Genomic DNA, 21,121 nt, shown 5'->3' on the forward strand with positions numbered 1-21,121 from the left:
GTCTTCCATATGGGAAAATCCAATGTCACTCATCAAGTGACTAGTTAGGGTTGTGTCGGAGACAGGTCAAAGTGGATACCACGCGTGATTGGTCAGATTAATCGACGAGATAAATGGCGAGTGACTCCGCGCCTCCTTTTTTACCTTTGACAACCTTGATATGAAGTACACTACATACGATAAAGTCGATAATGGGATTTAGATTGTAACTGTTGCTGTTATCTCATGGATGAGATTGCTAAAGTTCGCCGACGTCGAACTGAGCGTGGACCGCGGTCCAAAAACGGTATCTACTCACGCCCCGGACGCTGCAGAACGAGTTGTGTCTGACTGTCTAGACCAGGCTGCCGTACGTGCATTCTCAGGAAGGTAAAATGTGACGAGTACCGTCCACAATGTCAGAGCTGCGTCCGCCTCCAACTAGAGTGTGAATGGCCCCCCCAGCCGCCCTCCCTATCTTCAAGAAGACGGGGCATCGGCCCTATCAAGACACGAGATGCCTGGGCTCCTCAAACAATTCTTCCCAAATCACTCAGTGGAAGTAACTTGAGCCGCTTTCCCCAGGTTGGTGAGAGAAGCGGTGGCGAACTTACATCGCCAGTATCTCTAGGCAACGCCCAGGATCATTATCGCCGAAACGTGCAATTCAGTACGGTCGACCTACCTTCGCCTGATTTAACTGAAGGTGACACAAGTCAACTAATTGGCTCAGAGTCGCCCATAAATACGGCTGTAAATGATCAATATGCGGAATTTCCAATCTTGTTTCCTCTACAGTCGTTCTCATCACACCATTTCCTAGCCGGTGCGGGAGCTGTCTTATTTGCCAGCGACAGAGCGGTCGATCATGCTCCTTCACTCGGAAGCAATGATTCACAGGCCATACTGTTCCATCGCACTGTGTTCGCGCCCCTCAAGTCCACCCGAAAAGCAACTTCATCGGCACACTGTCTGTTCCTTGACCTCGCACTACAAAATGCCATGTCTCTTCATTTCCTTCTCGCTGTTTCTCATAACGAGCTGGCTTTACACCTGGGCTTTTACAGGCAGCCACCCCAGGAGGCATGGGTTCATCTACAACACGGCTCGAGGATCTTTCTACAAGCACTCAACCCTTTGGCTCCATTAAACCATGTAGGCACTATGCTGTCTTTCTTATATATGTACATGTTCTGGATGCGCCACAATCCCCTCAATACACGAAAGCTACAGGATCTGAGTGCTTCAGTTCTAAATTATGTCAAGAATTACAATCTGGATGAGCTATGCGCAGATTCCAGCCCCTCGGTGCCCGATGCTGTGCTCCTTTCACGGATTCTCACGTATCTCTACGATCGAGACGGATTTTGTGGCTTCTTCGGCTGCGGAGGCTCTTTTGCTAGCTACGTCAGTGAGAATGTTGAGAAACGGCAGAGGATCTGGCACTTGTCGAGGTCCATTTTCACATTCTCAGACGAGCAAACCATTTCACTACGCATGCCAGGCATTCAAGGTCCCCCCAAGTCCTATATTTTGAACGTTTACTTTGAATTGATCGCCATTCATCATGACATCAACCAATATAGTCAGGCTGCTGAATTTCAGACATTGGAAGCAGTGAGAAAAATTAAACGTAATCTTGCCTGGATACAAGAGGTAAGTTTCGACCTGTCACTTCGGATTCTCATCCCTAATCTCATCCAGCAACACAAATTTCTACGGCATCTTATTGCGAGTTGTAGAAGAGAAATGTCTTCGCCCCCTCTCATGGCCCTGGTGACCGTCACATTCTTCTATGCCATCCAAGTATACTTCCATCGCAGTCGTGACTTACATTTCGGCCAATTCCCCGTCACAGCCGAATTCCACTGTACCCTGTCCGAGCTTATTGCTGCAGCATACTACACTGTTGCGACAGGGCCGGTACAACTCCTCGAGCGGTTTCAATGGTCTCTTCTCATAGCTGGAATTGAGACCTTCGACCCAATCCATCTAAACTGGATTTCAGCCACGATTTCGGATCCTGTCTTGAGAAACATACTTTCTTTAGTCAAGGAGACCCAAAGGTTACACAGCGTCTCAATGGAGGAAATCAGACATATCATCCGCACAGTGTCCCACGGTGATCTCGGAAGCAACCTTGAAACTCCTGTAATCTAGCGACGAACTACCTACTATTCCTATGAAGACAATCGATATATGTTCATGTCTATAGTCAAAGCCCGAGAGATTAAAACAATGTCTACCTTGCTGAAATCATCTACAGCATGTTACTCTGGAACATGAAGCGATAAGTCTGTAGCTTGAAAAACTAACACTGCTATCAAATAGCTATCATGTAAACCAACCGTGTCTAGGCTCGAATTACTTTGCCACTAGTGAAGCCGATACTTACTGCATATGGTCTACTAATTTTCTAGATTCTCTTGGCACTCGATTAATCTGGCCAATCACTACCAGTTGTCTATCAAGGACAAGTGCGGAGTCCAGATTTAACAGCCGATCTGTTCATTCATAGCGGGTGGTTGTGGTTGGTTTCCCCGTTATCTGGCTCCTGTGGACCTCTTTCCCCGGGTTCTTATAAGATTTACATGCCACCCCTTGCTTGCTAAACATCACATCAATCGCTTTGCCCAAGCTCCTTGTTTATTACTTTCGAGGTGGCTTTGAGCCATACCCCAACCTCTCATCATGGACACAAAGGATCTTTGCAATGAAAATGCAGACACCAAAACCGATATGACCAAGGAAACTTTATCTGCTGTAGAATCCGGCACCACAGACGCCCTTGATCCAGCAGAAGAGAAGAGGTTGATCAGGAAAATCGATCTACAGTGACCTGACCCCTCTTCCTCCTAGACGAAACTCAATCTGACTTGGCTTCCAGCCTCATGCCGATCTTGATAACCGCTTACGGATTTCAATACCTTGATAGTATGTGAGATTCTCACCAGGATATCTTGTTAACATACCTAATCCATGACAGAAACCAGTCTTGCATACAGTGCAATTCTCGGAGTTCGAGAAGACCTTGTATTTCCCCCCGCGATAACAAAACTTCCTGACCACGCGCTGACTGCGAACAGAGTCTTGTTGGCCAACAGTATAGTTGGACTTCGAGCATTTTTTACATTGGCTATCTCGTTGCATCCTACCCAATATCGCTCGGCTTCATCCGATTCCCACTGGGTAAATATCTCAGCGTTTTAATGTAAGCTTGCATGGTTTTCGTTGGAGCTTGGTGTCAGACTAAGAAGTACAGATTCCTCTGGGGTGTTGTTCTGACGCTCCACGCCGTGACAAATAACTATGCCAGCCTCATGGCACTTCGTACCCTTCTCGGTGTTTTCGAGAGTGCTATCAGCCCTGGATTCTCTCTTATCACTGGAATGTGGTACACTCCTAGAGAGCATGTCTCACGACACTCTATCTGGTTTGCAGGGAATGCGATCGCCAGTATTATTGGCTCTCTCATTGCCTATGGCCTTCTGAATTACGAAGGAAGTATATCACAATGGAAGGTTCGATATTTACCCTCCACCATAAAGCTCCATGGCTAATCTCATTAGCTTCTCTTTCTACTGTTCGGTCTTATTACGGTCGCATGGTCGGTCGTGACATTTTTCTATTTGCCTGACTCTCCACAAACGGCCAGGTTTCTCTCGGCCTCTGAACGTGAGTTCGCTGCGCTACGTCCGTATAAGTTCCAAAGGACTACGCAGACCAAATCGTGGAATCGCGCACAATTCATCGAGAGTCTGACAGACATCAAGTCATGGTGGTTCTTCTTCTTCTCGTTCGTCATTTGCGTGCCAAATGGAGGCACCACCAGCGTAAGAGTCATCTCTACATACCAAGTACCCATCGCTAACAGAAAGTACAGTTCAGTACTCTCATCATCAATGGCTTTGGCTACGATAAATTTCAGACAATTCTCATGGGCCTCCCAGCCTCTGGTTTCCAACTGGTCACAGTCATTCTATCGGCCGTCCTCACTTCGGTAATTCGAAAGTCACGTCTGATTATGCTCGTCTCCATCTTCCTTCTAGCAATGACTGGAATTCTCATGGTGAAGCTCTTACCTACCGATGAGAAGATTTCCCGACTCGCTGGTTTCTGGCTTGTAACCGCGGTTGCTCCGGCATTTCCATTGATGCTGTCACTCGCAGCCAGTAATATTGCAGGCTTCACCAAGAAATCGACCGTTATGGCCTTGATTTTCTTGGGCTACTGTGCCGGCAATTTGAGTGGACCGCAATTCTTCATCTCAACGGAAGCACCCAACTATCATGTATGGACAGCCCAGCTCCACGTTTCAATTAACCTCGGGACCATCGCTGACAATTTTTCTCTCAGACGGCTTATACTACGATTTTGGTTTGCTATGCAATTACAATCGGTCTCATAGTCGGCTTCAGGTTCTATCTTATGTGGGAGAACGCTCGCCGGGATCGGGAGCAGGGCGTCAAGATTGACCCCGAGGAAGTTCGGCAAATCAACCTAAGTTCAGATGAGGATTTACTCCATGTGGATGAGACAGACATTCAGAACAGGAGCTTTAGATACATTCTATAAGCATTTCTCGATATTTAGTGGCACATATTCAATTTTGATGAATTTCGTGATAGGCTTGGGATCATGCCGACCGAACACATATTTCTTGCACTGATGACTTGATTGATGTGAACCTATTGTCATAGCAAGACGGCAGACCCCAGTAGTCATAAGCGTTATAGAATGCGATGTATCACTTATAAGAGCTATTGCAAGGATCTCCACACAAAGACCAGATCCAAAACATACAGTAGCGAATTTTAGTCAGTGTTAGCCCCCGGTCAGATGTTAAGGAAGGGCCATTCCGCTTGGCCGTCTAGAAGACTGATAACCTTGAGGCAGCTGCCCGTGACGAATGCATTCGCTAGTCTCACGCTAAAAGATGACCGAGTAGGCGATTAGGCCCAAACCTCCAATTAAACGTCCTCCAGGTGGCCCCCACTTGACCCCTCGGCCTTTGGCCTTTGTCGCCTACGAGACGCTTACACCCGACGAACTATAAAACAGCAACTTATAAGATAACCAGCAACCCTTTTCATCTTTCTGACATACTTCGCATGTATATCAGCATCGAAGCATTCATTCCCTGTATACGCATTCCACAATGCCAGTCACAGAAATCGCGCTCCTCCGCCTGAATAAGGAAGTCCTCCTCCTTTCCACCAAAGCAGGTCTTGTGGGAGCCCAAGAAGCACAGTCTAGACATTCAAATTATCAAGTGCACCTTCTACGTGAAATTGAGGATCCGGCTTGCATTTACTTGTTAGGCGGGTGGGAGTCGATTGAAGAGCACATGAACGATTGGATACCTTCCGAGACCAATCAGACGTTGCTTCAGAAATTGAGAGGTGACCTTGAGGTGAAATGGATGTTTCATCTGGATATTGAAGTAAGTCACAGGTGTTTATGCCACGAACTAGGCCTCTCAACGTATTTTCGTGCTTGACATGTGTTCATGTCAACTAAACTAGTGCAAACTGACATTCCCAGCCATCAACCTCTCAGATTCCACTTGACGCTCCGATTTTAGCTATATGCAGATACTTCGTTGATCCCAAGAACAAGGCAGAGTTTGATAGTGTCCTTAAGGCCGCAGTCCCTCATTTAGGGGCATACACGGCACTTTTTACCCATGACGGTGGATGGCGCATTGACAAGGAAGGCGATGATGATGAATATGTGCATTTCAGTGGCTGGAATGAAGTGAAAGATCATGTTGGATTCGGAGAATCTGAGGGTCTCAAGGAGTTTGGAAAGATCAAGGGGTTGGTCAAAGGGGTGGAGATTAGGCATGTGCGTAGTGAGAAATGGCTATGAATTAGGGGTTGAAATCTGTACTTCGATGAGGGGAATATGAATTTTTGATATCGTATGGAAAAACTTCAATACACTAATATCACCATGGATCATGAAATAAGATGTCTTTTCGGTCTTTGTCTCTAGACAAAGCCGCTCGATTCTATGGACCCTACGACCCTACGATATAATTTCAGCCACCCTTCCAGGATTTTTCTTCACTTCCTTTCAAGTACAATCTCAGGTACTGGTTGATGGCGGAACAGTGCCTATGGATTACTTTAGGCGCTTGACTGGACAATTCGCGACAGAGCTGCCGGCCAATTCTAGCTATCGACAAGATCCATGGTATCTTAAAACTTCATTCAATGAACCCTGCCGCGGTAACCGCCCACCGGCAGGCTGTTGTTCTGATTGATTTCAACGGCTGCCTCGTGAAGTGGGATTTCGGCTCCGAACCACCTTAGATGACACACTGAATGTTCGCATCACCTCTTACGTGAACGATCTACACCCTTCAGGTCATATGGCCTTATATACACACCTTTAAAAGCTTATCTTCCGCTCTATTCCCTCCTGGAACGAGATAATTTTCCATGGGAATGCGGGCGGTCTTGATCCCGCCTCGTATTCTCACTTGTGGATGTGAAATCGGCAACTTTCATGAAAAAGAGGGTGTTTGGAAATGCTGGCCGGGACCCTTTCTCGATGAGAGGATGATTTCCAAGTTAAAGGCAGAGAGACAAGAAGTGCGATGAGATCCGCGAGTATATCCGAGGGCCGGAGGCCCCTGTATGAAAACAGGCAAGACTCCTACCAGACCAACCGGCCAATTTACTGGAATTATACACTCCCGAGGAATGGAAAATCCTAAGAAATGTACATCATGCTATAAGCTTCAAACAAATGCGTCGGGCCACCTTGAGCATGGAGTATCATTTCGTACGAGCAATGGAAGCATGGCCGCTTTACCAGTCAAGCTATTGTGCCACAAAAGGGAGGCAACAATGCACCTGACCCGCTTCATCACGATCATGTTCCGGTGTGCCTCGAGAAGTTTCAGCACGATGGCTTGCAGGTAATCGTCCAGATTTCACGTATTGACCTAACCCTTAGAGAACTCGAAATACTTCTCCGAAGTATTTCGCTTCGAAGGGCTGCGCAATGGTAATATCGCCGCGATGACTCTGTACGTGGTAGAGGCGAAAACATCACACAAGCCCGATTATCATTCCAGCAATAGGATAGAGTACATGGAATTGAGCTGCACAGTGACGTGTGGGAGGCGATTACGAAAGTCCTCGACCTTGAAGACTGGAACCCCAACTTTGCTGAATGTTTTGATCCACTGGTCCCTGGTGTGTACACCTTCGGCTCTGTTCCACTTACCGAGGGTCGCCTTCTGAGTTGGCCCAACACGCTGCGCTCCAAACAAGAACCTTTCAATCTGTTGGAGCCATCTGAGCCAGGGAATTTGACTGTTATCAAGCTCCGGTTAGTTGATCCTCTTTATCACATTTGCTCTACCCGAAATGTGCCACCGCAGCAGCAGCACGAATGGACCCCGGGGGCGTGAGGCATCAAACTTGGACCCCCAGCTACCTCAGGAGCTAATGCATCCGGCGATGAACCAGATGGACCATTGTCCCATATATATAGGCATTTTGGTTTGCCTGATAGATATGTTGTTTCCTCCAACACCCAAATAGCACCAACATACGTGCAAAATTGGATCTATGAGTTGCACCAATAAGCTGTATTTTTCTCTTTATAAGCAAGTTTGGGGATAAGTTCAGTGAAATGATGAGACTCAAAGGATATACATCAAATGGTTTAGATGTCACAATCAAAGCAATATGATACAAGGGTTTTACTTGGAATCTGCTAGAAACAAACCCCTGCAAATTTGGGCTTAGCGTGATCGCGTCAATTTGGACGTCAGCTTACCATCGCCCTGGTCAAGACTGACCACCTCAGACCATTATGGAGGAAAAGAAGCAAACCAAGACATCTCCACCTCAAGCATCGCCCCGGAGAGCCATCTTATGGGTGGCAACAGTCATCGGGGCGGGCCTGTTGCATTTCGGTGGATTCCTACCCCAGAGGCGCTGGGCCTCCCCGGGCGATCGTCAAGCCCAGTCGCCCTACGGAATATTTCCACAAGAGAAGGATCCATTCCAGTTCATTCCATGTACCAACACCAGTCGTCCACCGCCACTTGATGACCCTACTCCACGGCAATCATGGGCCGCTCTTTTCGACCCAAGTCCCAACCACTGGAGCTGGGGGAGCGAGGGCGGAATCTACCTGTGTGGATATCTAGATCTTCCCCTGGATTATCACAACTCCTCAGACCATCGGATTGTTCGAATTGCAGTAACCAAGTTCCAAGTCGCCGGTTTGGCCCGTATTGAGAAAGCCGGTATTTCACCTCTCAGTCGCAGGAGTGAGCGCACCATCATCATCAACCCGGGAGGTCCAGGAGGCAGCGGAACCTCTTTTCTATGGGAGACCGCAGAGGAAATGACCAACCGCTTCAGTGATGGCACACTCGATGTGCTGGGATGGGATCCCCGCGGTGTGAACTTCTCTCTCCCCGCCGCAGCATGTTTTCCCCAAAATAGCCTACGGGACAGATGGTCACTCCTAGCACTGAGATACCGCGAGGAAGCCCCAAAAAGTCAGCTAGAGACTGCGGATGCCATGAATAATGCCACTTTCTTTGCCTGCCAGCAACGCCTAGGTGATTTCGGTCGCTTCGTCAGCACGGCGTTGGTGGCACGCGATCTCGATGAGATCCGAAAGGCACTTCATGAAGAAGTAGTCACTGGATACTTGGTCAGCTATGGTACGGGGATTGGCCAAACATATGTCAACATGTTTCCCCACCGAGCCGGTCGTATAATCCTCGATGGTACAGAATATGTCAGAGATCATCGCCTCCTAGGGGGGTTTGGCTGGACAGCTCTCGACAATACGACCGATGCGTGGCATGATGGATTCCTGGGGGAATGTGTCAATGCCGGTCCGAAATGGTGTGCATTGGCCAAGCCTGTTTCTAACCAGGACGGTCCCGTCACACTGACCCAGCTGGAAGCGCGCATGAACCAGCTGCTTGAGTCGCTCAAAGTCCGTCCTCAATCTGCGTACACGGAGACAGGGGGTCCATCTCTGGTCACTTATTCAGCACTCGTGGACAGGATTCTCTACCCGGCTATGTACAGGCCAATGGAATGGCCGCGCACGGCCCAAATGCTGGCTGAGCTCGAAGCAGGGAATGCAACATTGGCAGCGAAAGCTCTAGACACCTCATGGAGTGACTACTCTGCAAATCCATCATATTCTTTTATCCCGTCATCCAGTGAACTCGAACTTCTTGTGATATGTTCCGATGCATATGATGCACCCCTTCCCGACGGACTTGGCTGGTGGGGAAATTTGTGGGAAACTATGTCCACTCGCAGCTGGATTGCCGGTAATTCTCGGTTCTTCGCGGTTCTTCCCTGTCGATATTACAGGGAGTACTGGGATCGTCCTTCGGAAGTGTATCGCGGAGATCTCAACAACACTCTCAGGACACCTACCTTGCTGATCGCTTCGCCGTATGATCCTGCAACACCCTTGCGCAATGGAAGAAGGCTCCTAGCGGAAATGGGCAAAAACGCCCGGTTGATTGTTCATAATGCATATGGGCACAGCTCTAGACGTGACAGCTCAGACTGCACAGACCAAATCGCTAAGGCTTACATTCTAAATGGCACCCTTCCGAAGGAACAGGAGGTCCAATGCTATGCCAATAACAAGCCTTATGTTCCTGTTCATATCGATGAGAAATGAAAATATTTCACGTATCATGGATAAACAGCCTTTTAACAGGCTTCCTTGGTTGTTTACGATCACAAGTTTTGATTCTCTGTTGTTAGTAGAGCTTTCACTCCTCTCGATACAACTACCTGCATACAAACTCTGAGCTCCCTGTAAAATCAATCTTCAAGCAGCTCTGGCAGTCTATCAAGATTACCCCATGACTGAAATCCTCTTTGCCGTCGTTCTTCCCGTCTGCGTCATAGTCTTCGGGCTCTGCAATGACATGGATCCTACATTTGGTTTCAACTCCCACTTCGCTGCTCATGAAACACTAAAGTCTCTGCTTTGAGGTCAACTGGACCTTCTCACCATCTCGAGTTCCCCTCGTGGGTAAAATATTACCCCATTCGGAAGGTGACGGCGCATTGTGGGGGAACTGAACGCTTGGATCCGGAAGTAAGTCGCTCATTTTTTACTCCGTCAAGTAAAAAGAGCATCGGGTAGACGTTAGAACAAGGCATCCGACATGTCTCGGGTTACAACTGGGCAAGTATTCCCCTAAAGGACGCACTGGACTTTGTCCGATCTCGCGCGGGGCACTTGCTTCAGGATGTGTGATATGTTTGAGTTGACATCAGTTCAGGCAAAGACCCTCTCAACTATAGAAAGGATCCCATGTACCTAGATTTGCCTAGATTCTCTTCCTGGTCCATTCCAAAAGTGCAGTATAAAGCTCCGGGTTCTTACATTGGTCTTCCATCAGCATCTCCCACCATAATCAATATGGCACCCTCGACTCATTTCAAGCTGAACACAGGCGCTCAGATCCCTGCCGTGGGACTCGGTACGACAAAAGCCCTAGTTTCTGCGGATCTTAGCAGTTTTTTCTGACCATAAATAATAGGCACTTGGAGATCTGAACCTGGGCAGGTGCGCCAAGCAGTCTCCTTTGCCCTGAAGAACGGATATAGTCACATTGACGCATCATTGTAAGCATCCCATGTCTCTTTGGCAGCGCAAAGCTTTGGCTAATAAATCACAGGATCTACGGTGGGTTGTAGGAAAGAAAACCAAGCAAGATTTTGGGGTCTAATAGAATAGCTAGGGAACGAACACGAAGTCGGTCAGGGCATCAAGGATAGCGGTATCCCTGGCGGAAACATTTTCATCACCAGCTAGCTGTGGAACACCAATCATCCCAATGTCGCGGAAGGTCTCCAAAACACACTTGACGCTTTGGGCACGGACTACCTCGATCTATCCGTAAATTGAGCCTCTTCTTCTTTGGCCAGGCGAGGTTGATAGCACTGCTAACACAAACATTAGCTCATCTACTGGCCAGTTCGACTTGTCCCTGTAAGTTGCTCCGCTGTGTCCCTCCATCAGGGCATTTGCGTGGCTGACTTGTACGCACAGAACGAATCGAGCGCGCTTCTACCAGTCAATCCAGATGGTATACGCTCCGTCGACCGATCCTGGGACCAGAGTGAGACCTGGCGCCGGATGGAGGCGGTATACAAGGCGGGCAAAGTGAAGGCAATTGGCGTAGCCAACTGGTCAATTCCCTATCTAGAGGAGCTCAAAAAGAAGTGGACTGTGGTCCCTGCTGTCAATCAAGTCGAGCTACACCCTTTCCTTCCTCAGCATGCTCTGAAGGAGTGGTGCGACAACCATGGCATCCTCCTCGAGGCGTACTCACCACTCGGCTCCGAAGGTCAGTGCCCCTTGACATGTTATGTGAGGGTTTCATGATTGAACGCTAACTTGGTTGTTTTCAGGCGCTCCACTCATGTCCGATACTGCAATTCAGGAGATGGCTAAGAAGAATGATGTCTCACCCGCCACCGTACTCATCAGCTACCACATCAACAGGGGCGCTGTTGTACTGCCCAAGTCCATTAAAGAAAGTCGAATTGTGAGCAACCGTCAAGTCATCCCTCTCTCACGCGATGATATGGATGTTCTGAATGGCCTGGCTGCACAAGGAAAGGCGAGGCGTATCAATATGCCTCTGTTTGGATGGAATCTGGGTTTCGATGACTGGTACAAGCAGTAAAGTCCCCAAATTTGGATCTAGAATTGTACAGTTCTTTTTTTGGAATATGTCACTTTTGTAAACCTTTGCCTGGTTTCCGTATCTACTAGGTGATCAAGTCTGTAGGATTCTTCGGCCAGAATCACGAAATTGCAATTTTCTGATTCCCCCAAAATATCTCATCATGTCTAACCTGCACGTTAATATCTTGTCGTAGTCACAGACCCTGCAAATTGGATAAACAGACCTCCGGTCTTTTCATGGCACAATTGCTTGCGGAATCATCAATCTATTTCATCTATGGAAACTAAAGCTTGTAAGGAGGTGGAGAAATCCCCTCCTTCAGAGCCTTCAAACGCAAGGCCAATAATTTCGATGCATAGCGGGTCATTGGAAGGAAACCAACCATGATCCACATGTTAGGCACTCCCGTCTCCCGGTAGGCCGTCTTGTACTCGCCCTCCTCATCAATACCCCAAATGGGACCGCATTGGCTCGCAACCTTCTCACCAAGAGTGGCTCGGATTGAGTCGATCGTGTTCGAAAAGCCGGTGGCAAAGACGACTAGGTCAAACTCCTTCTCGCGGCCGCCGTTCAAGATCACCTTATCCTCGGTGAACTTCCCAATGAATCCTGGTTCCACCTTGATGTTGCCATTAATTATTTCTTCGCAAGCACCGGCATCAAAGTAGAATCCACCGTTTCGGGTCTGACCTAGTGTTGAGTTGCCAGTATCGCGCTGGCCGCGCCATGTTCGCAGTCCTCGAGCGTTCAGAGCTTCGAGCAGGGGCCTGTCGAGGTCCTCGAGGACCTTAGCGGTACGCTTCGCGAGTTCCTCGCCCGGCCCAACTGGCATAGAGAAATTGAGGCGATCCTGTACTGTCGTGTCAGGGAGGTTGCCTTCCTTGTCAGGCGCGTAGCCTCCAAGCATGCGTGGAACAGAGTGGGTCAAAGACATGACGTAGGTCGGTGACCTCTGGAGGATTGTCACATCAATTCCGAGGCGGGCGCACTCGTAAGCTGTATCAAAGCCAGAGGATGAGGTGCCGACAACGCAGACCTTCTTCCCAGCAAAGTCACGGGCACTCTTGTGGCCGCTGGAGTGACGGATCACACCCCGGAAGTCAGCCATGCCAGGCACAGCCGGGATAGAAGGGACACCGCATAGCGACGTGGCCATGATGAGTTGCTTAGGGTGCAGTGTGCGAGTCTCCTTGCCGCCCTTGTTGATTACAACGGTCCACTTGCCCTCGGCATCCTGCTCAGCCTTCACAACCTCCGACTTCGTCCAGACATTGAGCTCCAGAGCGGACGCATACCACTTCATGTATAGACCCTGCTTCTGAGCCGGGGTATACGTGGGCCAATGCTGAGGGTATTTGAAGTATGGTAAGGCATCGGGCCAGTGTGGGAAGTGCAGTGAAAGATATTCATAGCGCTTCTTCCAGATATCTCCGACTTCGTCGCTGCGTTCGATGATCAAGTTTTCCATACCGAGAACTTTCAGGCGTGCGGCCATGGCGAGACCACTAGTAGAAATAGATGAGGATCATATCACGAAGCTCCAATGCATGGGTTCTTACTTTTGTCCACCGCCGATTATCAGCACCTCGGGGTCAACTGTGTTGATAGCCTCGGATCTCTGACGCTCCCAGCTGGTGATACCAGTCATGTGTCCATCTGGTGCGGTCTGCTCGGGGAACTGCTTGAGGCTCTCCGCAACAGTATGCATAGTGTAGATTCTCCAACCATCTTGAGTGAGGACTGCATTGATGAGGGCTGAAGCAAGGACAATCTCAGTCTCGAAGGAAACAACAAGCTGCAGCTGCGAGAAGTCAGGGTAAGGGCGAGACACCGAAGGTGCAGGCTCCAGCAAGTTGAAATTTCTAGCCTTGGTCTGAGGCAAAAGATCGGTAGCGGCTTTGACGATGGCTTCTTTGAAATTAAATGTGCGGAAGTCCCAGGTGAATGAGAGCTTGTCACGCCACACGCCTGTACATCCGAGGTCAGCTGAAGTCGAAATTCCGGATCCTTATGAAGGGCCTCACCATAATCGAGGAACAGCCCAGCGAAAGCTTGCGCATCTCCATCTGATGTGGCTGTAGAGAGACGGGCTATGATGCGCTCGGCCTCCATCTGAGCATCGCAATCGATGGGGATCTCAACCCCCAAGATGTCGGTGGTGGGGAGACTGTGGTTGTACTTGAAGTCGTACATGAAGTCATCCGCGACGGGCTTTAGGACCTGGTCGTGGTTGAAAGCCGCGCTCTTTGACTGGAGGTTGGCCTTGAAGACGGGATCGGCGCCAGTGGCATCCTGAACGTAAGGAGCCATTTTCAGTTATGAGAAAGAAGCTGAAGAAGTAGGCAATATTCACAGTCCAATCGAGAATAGGAATGCTTCAGGTCTGCTGATGTAGGCCTAACCAAGACCTTGATCTATATATCTCTTACATGTCTACTATCAAGTCCACAAAATGATTGGTCAATCCAAAAATCCGAACTGGGAAAGTCCCGCCGCCATAGTCTTGTGTCACATGAGTGGACAGCCTCCGCACTCCGCACGAGTGAGCTTTTGCAATTGGTCTTGACGTGCTGTTTCTGGGTATTCCCGTGATATACCCCATATTCGCCCGGTATTGCCATGTAGGGTATGAAATCGGACAACACGACGGGTGGAACTTGGACGAAGCCGATCTTTGTCTATGACTGAAAAAGCACTGGCAACAGAGAGTGTCTTAGACCAGCCCGGGTCATTTGTCACAGAAGTCTGCGTACAGACAAAGAATGTCTTCGTCCAACCCCGCGAGCATGAAGAAGGGATTGGGCAAGGAGGCGATGAAGTTGAAAATGTAGGGTTTGATCATTGGCGCACAGGACTGATCAATTGAGCTGGTCAGGACCATCGAGCCATGAGAATCAACACCCTAACACCACCAAACGGGGTTTTGTACATGATATCATGCCCACCACACAGTCAGGAACATTTCGAAGATTCTCAGAATTGCAGAGAACATGCTTCCCTTGCTGACTTCTGGTTCCTCGTGCTAGCCGCGATCAATCAAGACTTACATGGTCTTCAAACTATACAATGGTTCGAGCCCGTTCCCCCTGGACGGCTTATCAAAAGACCCTTCAACTATGAGAAATCGCGCTGGTTCTTGACATTCAGGAAAAATTTTATCTTCTCACACAAACATTAAAGGTCAACGGTCCATATAGTACTTCTTAGCGGCTATACGGCCGATTTTGACATGAAGTGCAGTACTGATAGATAGGGAGAGAAACGAAGAAGATCCTCTTAAGGATCATGAATTGTCTGAGAGAAGAAGGCAGACTAACTAGGATCTGGCAGGCGGCTAATAAACAGCAAACAATTGCCTGGAAGCCTCAACGACTACTACAAATGAAATTGGCGATGAAGTCTAAGTATCTTATGTCCATTTCCTTTCTATTTTGTAATATATGCAATCACTTCATAACTTACTCCATGATGGGAAGACCATTGTCGTCGAAGTATACGGGCACGCCCGTGCGGAATGAGTACTGCAGAGCAGCGCAGATCTTCCCCGCCTCGAAGGCATCCTCTGGTTGACAAGTCAAGGGCTTGTTATCAAGCACTGCATCAGCGAACTCAGCAAGGTCAGTCAGGAACGTCGCATCGAAGAGAGTGAATGCATCAGGCACAGATTGTGTGCGAATGCCGAGATGGTCGCGAATCTCAACATTCGAGTTAGCGCTGATGATCGAATGTCCCTTGGTGCCACACAATCGAGTCGTGTCCTCGAAGCCGCTGGTGAGCGTGCGACCAAGGTAGGTCTTGAAAATCTTGCCATTGGCAAATTCCACCAGGCCCCATGCGTTGTCGGCGTCACCATACTTGGCCAAGTCCCCGTAGACAGCCTGCTGGCCGAATGCGATAACTCTGTTGACTTGCTTTTTGGCGTTGGAGAGACCTGACTTGACATCCAACAGGTATCGCCCGGCGTCAACCTAGTGCCTTATTAGTATATGACATAGTAAGTGAGAAAAGCAATGCTGTTACTGACGGTGTGGATTCCAAAATCAAGGAAGATACCGCCAGACTGCTCAGAAAAGGCTACGAAAAATGCTAAACGGAATGGTCAGTCTATTAGCCTATGTGAAAGATGACGACTGGGCGCAATTAGGGCCATACCATTGGGGTCTGCTTGGTCGATACCAGTCGTTTCAACGGCGTGGATTTCACCCAGGTCTCCGTTTTCAATCAGGGCCCTTGCCTGGCGGTAAGACTTGTCATCTGGTGCGAGTCAGTCTGAGAGCCCTGCAAAGAGCGGGACCTGGTATTACTTACATCGGCGAGTGAAGGGAACGAGGAACTTGAGGTCGGGCCTAGAAGCAGACTTCTCAACCACTGCCTGGGTAGTAGCGATGTCTACAGAGACAGGCTTCTCACACATGACGTGCAAGTTTAGATCAAGGGCTTGTAGGATCAAGGGCGCATGTGTAGCCGTCGCGGTGCAGATGAGGACGGCCTCAGCGCCGCTGTTCTTCAGACATTCTTGAGGGTCTGAAAAATACCTGACGGACGGGGGCAGGTTCTCTGCAGACCATTTGTCAGTACCTGGTTTTGTGTCGCAGACGGCGACAAGTTCGATCCGAGGCTGCTGGAAGGCGAGGAGGCGGGCTCGAAGGACTCCCAGGCGGCCGAGGCCGCAAAGTGCAAGCTTGACACGGCGGTCCCCGTACGACATGGTTCAGAGTCTGTGGTGAGGGGAAGATCTTGTATCCGACGACGTAGTGATGTTCGCTGCGATGTAGGCACTCTATTGACGAGGGAGAATGGAAGTATGCAGACTTCTAATCAAGAAATTGCGACTTTCCACCGTCTGAGATCGGGGTTGTTTATTAACCTCTGGTCTCTGCTTTGGAACCAATCTTTACTATAAGTCGGCGCAAACGCAGACTTCCCCGCATAGACACTATTCGAATCCGATGCATCGTTGATCGTGCAAGAACCGATGGTGGAACTCATCGCCGATGGTCTGAACACGGGGCTTGTCGAACGGGCTGCTTGGTAGGTACTTTGCCAAGTATATTGCGTATGAGGTCTAACTTCCTCTGACTAGCGGCGTCGTGGTTATCAGAATTACTGGAAACAGTAAGTCGCCGGCGAGACTTGCCTGGTGAGGTTGGCGGGTATCGCGATGTATACTTTTCGGCTTAACCAGCTCAGACGCTGAGAAGTTGCCGAGTAAAGAGAAAGAAATTCATCTGTATTGGAGATGCGATTACATTTTCCCCATTGACATTCCTAGTTGGAGAAATATTCTTTTTTGCTCCGCACTAGAATCCAGGTGAAGCTCTCTCGATGTATCAATACTAGTCAGAACCGCAATTATGCGATGGATTCATATCAATGTACGTTGGTCTAGGGAATCTAGGCAGCAACATCCCTGCTCAGTGGTAGCCTTGCTGGCTTCTCTCAAACCGATCCCCCGTCTTACAAAGACCGCGAATCTTCGTATGAGAAACCGTATCTCCAATCCTCTGGAGTTTCTTGATGACGATATAATCTTCGGCCTGGTGAGCCCTTGGGACCGGTCCACGCTCTCGCAGTGAAACTCAACCATCAGCCATTTTTCACCGCATTTGACTGGCGATGAACTTGACTTGAATATTCTCTGTCATGTTTCCAGTGATATTATTGCAAAAATGGTCGTTTAACCTCTCCGCCACTCCCCTGTCTTACCTAGTTGTCACATCCAGCTTGGTCTGCTCGATCATCGTAACTATGCTATCCAGATAATAGCTATGAAAGCCGCTAAAGAGGCCATGGACCAGATACCTACCCATATACGGCCGTTTATATTCCTCGACCTCTCCAGTGAAATTCGTCTTCTTGTTCACGAGTACACCGATCTCATCAGACTCTCTATATACTGACTGCCCTATTCGATCGATCTACATATTTTAGATCGAGTATAGCATCAGTCAGGCAGTGGTCCTGAAACTGGCTTTTTGACAATTTTACAAGCTAGCAACAGCTTATTGAGATGTCGATAATTCTCATCCTAAAAGCTTTCTTTTATTCACAGGTTGGTACGAGGAAACAGAGCAAAGTCTTTGTTATATGCATCACTTTTTCTCTGAAGATGCAGTTGGAATCCACCGGACTCCGTGTCAACCACACTAACTTCATGAAACGGACCCCCACTGAGCTCCGTTCCGATTAAAAAAATAGCCAGATGGCGCTCCACTATTAGGAGATTAGGCAACTGGACGTTGCAAGTGCAAAAAGAAACTCTCCCTCGGGGAATCGAACCCCGGTCTCCCGCGCTTATCGGTGTTAATGACAAGCGGAAATCATCACCACTAGACCAAGGAAGATTGAATGACCGAGTTACTGCTCGACCACTTGGCTGGTTGATAAAACTATAATGACCTATGCAGGTATTCGACGGCGGAAGTTGAAGGTCGACATACGAACTTCGGCATGCATGGCGAAACCCGATTGTAAAAAAACGGATGGTCTATTCTCTACAGCGCGCGTTAGTTAAATTTATGTGGGTGGGCCAGGAACGCAGCTTCTGAGAAACTAGGGCTGCCAAGCCGGGAAACCCAAGCAAGAGCTGCGTGGATATCAGGCCAAGGTAATTGAGCAAAGTTGATAGCATTTGTTGTGAGCGACGCCTCTATTGGTAGTAGGCTAGTGTAATTTCTAAACTACACCCTACTAGGCCTTGGCCATAATTACCCTTAGAAAAAGTTTGATTTGGTCTGTCTCGAATGACCCTCTGAGGGCGAGAGGAACATAGCAATGCTTGTATATATCTTGGGCGTAGGACTATTCTTAGCGCTGTCCTACTCTGCTTAAGACAGTTTCCGCACTCACCGGGCATATGAACCCTATTTCATTCGACCCAAATTAGACTTATCGACTCGAGTCCTCCAAATGTTCCACAGCGGTAGGTATATCGGAACACTCGGGGTATACGGGTGTACTGGAGCACACAAAGGGCAGTTTACACATGATGCTCGACTTACCTTGCTGCCAAGAGACAAATTCTAGATAGAAATTGTCTGAATGTTGCTTGGTGAGTGCTTCATGGCCGAGATAAGGGATCAAGCAGCTTTCATTTACATATCGTCCGCGGAAGTTGTCCGTCTGCTGTTGAGTATATTTGCTCGGTATGGAATATTGATTGAAGTACAAAGATCATCGAATGGACGTTTAACGGCAGACGTATTAATTGAAAAGACAAAAAATGGCAATAGTTTCCGAAAGCTGACTAGGCGACTAGAAAAATGGAAAGATGGATAGAAGTATACAAACCGGGCCTCCATTCGATTTTCTCCGTAAGCTTTCGTACTACAACGGCCAAGAAACAAGGGGATCACTGCGGCTAAATGCAAATATCATTCGCTGACTGGGCTATGGAGGGACAAAGTCCTGTTCTCCGGGTAATTGGGTTCGTTTTCCATTCTCGCATTTACTCAGCAGAAGAGCGGGTGGTGCGCTTGGTGGCACCGCTCTTGCCAGTGTCGGCAGAGGAGCTGGAGGCCTCTTCCTTCTTCTCCTTGGGAGAACCAGCGGCGGCCTTGCCCTTCTTCTCGGGGGCGGAGGCGGGGCTGCTGGCACCAATGGCACCAACGATGATGAGGATCATAGTCAGAAGGAGAGCACCAAGGCCACCGGCAACCTCAGGCAGAGCCTTGACAGCATTGACGGGGTCCTCCTTGGCCAGGTCAACAAAGTGGTTGACCTTCTGGCGGACGAAAGTGACGGGGTCCTCCTGGAAGGTGACGGTGGTACCATCCTCCTTAACCTCGGGCTTGGGCTTGGAAGCCTCCTCCTCGGCCTCCTCGACGGGGAACTTGACATCGAAGGTCTCCTTGCGGAGCTTCTCCGCATCCTCAACGGAGTGACCGATGTAGACGTTGTCGAACAGGATGTCACTCTGCATGGTCCAGATCTCGAAACCAATAGCGCCCATAGGCTCAAAGTTAGAGGGAGTCTTGTCCTCGAAATAAGCGGGGTTGTTGATCTTGCGGGGAGCCCAGACGCCCTTGTAGGCAGGGTTGTCGATGAGAGGAGCCTCCCACTTGCCCTTGTAGGCGGGGTTCTTGGTCATGGGGCGAGTCCACTTGCCGCAGCCAGAAACATCGGCACACTTGGGGTTGGGAACAGTAGGGGCGAGCCAATCTCCATCCTCCTCGTCATCCCAGTCCTCGGGCTTCTCAGCCTCGGGGTCGGGAATGCTGGTAGCCTCATCCTCGAGCCAGTCGGCGGGCTGAGTGGCCTCCTCGTCGAGGATCTCGAAGGGAGCCTCCTCATCCCAGTCAGCGGGCTTGCTAGCCTCGGGGTCAGCAATCTGGACCTCGTCAACCCAGTCGGCGGGCTTCTTGTCCTTGGGGTCGTCAATCTCTTTCTCGGGGTTGACAGAGGGGCTGAAGTCCTCAAGGAGGTTGCCGGCCTTGGCAGACTCGCCGTTGATAAGGATCTCGAAAGTCTGATCGGGCTTGACGATCAGGGTGTAGAGGGAGGTGACCTTGTTGGTGCGGGCCACAGGGGGAGTCTTGAGGTGCTTCTCCTCGTATTCGCCGGTCTTGGGGTTCTTGTGGCGGAAGATGAAGTGAACCTAGAGACAATTAGTACATAATGCGAAGCTCGAGGGTGTAGAGTGTCGTACCTTGTTGGTGGCACCGCACTTGTCGGGACCAAACATGATCACATAGGGAGTGCCGTTAGAGAATTCCTCCTGGTGGAGCTTCTTGTTCTCTTGGAGAAGCTTGAGGTATGCACCACCGCAAACCAGAGAGTCTATAGAGGGCGATTGATTTAGCGCATGATAACTCAAGCGGTTCCTGGTATCAATGACTTACTCTGTGGCTTGACCTCGTACTGAACAACCAGGGTCTTGCCCTTGTTGTCAATCTTCTTGGGGAACTTGGCGGAGATGGCGTGGTGGGCAGCGGCGTTCTTCACGACCAGACCCTTGTCGCCATCGATACCCTTGAAGACGGAGGGCTCTTCAACAGCCCATTCGCCAACGTAGGCCCACTCATCCTCCGACTTGTCGTCCTTCTTCGCGTGGGAAGGCTTCCACCGCGACTCCCAGTCGTCCGTGAACTGCTCCAGGAAGGGAGCCTTGAGGGTGGTAGGCTACAATGAGGCAACGTATGTTAGCAATGAGCAGATGGGAATGAATTGGCGACGTACAGTGAAGGCAGGCTTCTCAACAGCGACGGTGGCATCAGCTTCCTCCTCCGCATGGGCATAGCCCATGAGGCTAGCGGAGGAGACCAGAGCCGAAGTGAGCGCGGTGTTAAAGCGCATGATGGCAGACTATAACAAAACAAAGAATGAGAAGTGGAGAGTAAAAGAGGAGAAGGTTTTATAGAAGCGGACAGTTCTGGGGGAAGGTCCAGGTGGCCTCTTCACTAAGCTACCCAATCGGGACTAGGGTGT

The 21,121-nt window shown here is 49.4% G+C and overlaps 9 protein-coding genes across 9 annotated transcripts; 6 read left to right on the forward strand and 3 right to left on the reverse strand.

The window, feature by feature from the left end:
* Positions 1-229: 229 nt before the first annotated feature.
* Positions 230-2,139, forward strand: N7508_010816 (uncharacterized protein; the record flags this gene model as incomplete). The annotated part of the gene is made up of 2 exons (XM_058468876.1): positions 230-349; positions 403-2,139. 2 exons carry the CDS (start codon positions 230-232, stop codon positions 2,137-2,139), a joined length of 1,857 nt encoding a protein of 618 aa, XP_058316722.1.
* A 531-nt stretch (positions 2,140-2,670) lies between these two features.
* On the forward strand, positions 2,671-4,554 carry N7508_010817 (uncharacterized protein; the record flags this gene model as incomplete). The annotated part of the gene is made up of 8 exons (XM_058468877.1): positions 2,671-2,813; positions 2,867-2,913; positions 2,966-3,012; positions 3,066-3,190; positions 3,242-3,500; positions 3,549-3,812; positions 3,863-4,270; positions 4,336-4,554. 8 exons carry the CDS (start codon positions 2,671-2,673, stop codon positions 4,552-4,554), a joined length of 1,512 nt encoding a protein of 503 aa, XP_058316723.1.
* Positions 4,555-5,137: 583 nt separating this feature from the next.
* On the forward strand, positions 5,138-5,850 carry N7508_010818 (uncharacterized protein; the record flags this gene model as incomplete). The annotated part of the gene is made up of 2 exons (XM_058468878.1): positions 5,138-5,422; positions 5,524-5,850. 2 exons carry the CDS (start codon positions 5,138-5,140, stop codon positions 5,848-5,850), a joined length of 612 nt encoding a protein of 203 aa, XP_058316724.1.
* A 1,160-nt stretch (positions 5,851-7,010) lies between these two features.
* On the forward strand, positions 7,011-7,405 carry N7508_010819 (uncharacterized protein; the record flags this gene model as incomplete). The annotated part of the gene is made up of 2 exons (XM_058468879.1): positions 7,011-7,018; positions 7,078-7,405. 2 exons carry the CDS (start codon positions 7,011-7,013, stop codon positions 7,403-7,405), a joined length of 336 nt encoding a protein of 111 aa, XP_058316725.1.
* Positions 7,406-7,812: 407 nt separating this feature from the next.
* N7508_010820 (uncharacterized protein) lies at positions 7,813-9,666 on the forward strand (the record flags this gene model as incomplete). The annotated part of the gene is made up of 1 exon (XM_058468880.1): positions 7,813-9,666. The coding sequence occupies one exon, from the start codon at positions 7,813-7,815 to the stop codon at positions 9,664-9,666; it is 1,854 nt and encodes a 617-aa protein (XP_058316726.1).
* A 753-nt stretch (positions 9,667-10,419) lies between these two features.
* On the forward strand, positions 10,420-11,692 carry N7508_010821 (putative glycerol dehydrogenase (GCY1); the record flags this gene model as incomplete). Its single annotated transcript, XM_058468881.1, has 8 exons — positions 10,420-10,480; positions 10,541-10,625; positions 10,679-10,686; positions 10,742-10,755; positions 10,816-10,899; positions 10,963-10,992; positions 11,053-11,350; positions 11,415-11,692. The coding sequence occupies 8 exons, from the start codon at positions 10,420-10,422 to the stop codon at positions 11,690-11,692; spliced, it is 858 nt and encodes a 285-aa protein (XP_058316727.1).
* Positions 11,693-11,978: 286 nt separating this feature from the next.
* On the reverse strand, positions 11,979-14,005 carry N7508_010822 (flavin-containing monooxygenase; the record flags this gene model as incomplete). The annotated part of the gene is made up of 3 exons (XM_058468882.1): positions 11,979-13,200; positions 13,255-13,663; positions 13,720-14,005. The coding sequence occupies 3 exons, from the start codon at positions 14,003-14,005 to the stop codon at positions 11,979-11,981; spliced, it is 1,917 nt and encodes a 638-aa protein (XP_058316728.1).
* Positions 14,006-15,153: 1,148 nt separating this feature from the next.
* N7508_010823 (putative NAD binding Rossmann fold oxidoreductase) lies at positions 15,154-16,403 on the reverse strand (the record flags this gene model as incomplete). Its single annotated transcript, XM_058468883.1, has 4 exons — positions 15,154-15,663; positions 15,720-15,781; positions 15,848-15,949; positions 16,004-16,403. 4 exons carry the CDS (start codon positions 16,401-16,403, stop codon positions 15,154-15,156), a joined length of 1,074 nt encoding a protein of 357 aa, XP_058316729.1.
* A 2,739-nt stretch (positions 16,404-19,142) lies between these two features.
* Positions 19,143-20,989, reverse strand: clxA (calnexin; the record flags this gene model as incomplete). The annotated part of the gene is made up of 4 exons (XM_058468884.1): positions 19,143-20,291; positions 20,343-20,473; positions 20,536-20,815; positions 20,873-20,989. The coding sequence occupies 4 exons, from the start codon at positions 20,987-20,989 to the stop codon at positions 19,143-19,145; spliced, it is 1,677 nt and encodes a 558-aa protein (XP_058316730.1).
* Between the last annotated feature and the right edge of the window lie 132 nt (positions 20,990-21,121).

The sequence above is a fragment of the Penicillium antarcticum genome (assembly GCF_028974205.1).
Source record: "Penicillium antarcticum strain IBT 31339 chromosome Unknown utg000009l_segment0_segment0, whole genome shotgun sequence".
NCBI lineage: Eukaryota > Fungi > Ascomycota > Eurotiomycetes > Eurotiales > Aspergillaceae > Penicillium > Penicillium antarcticum.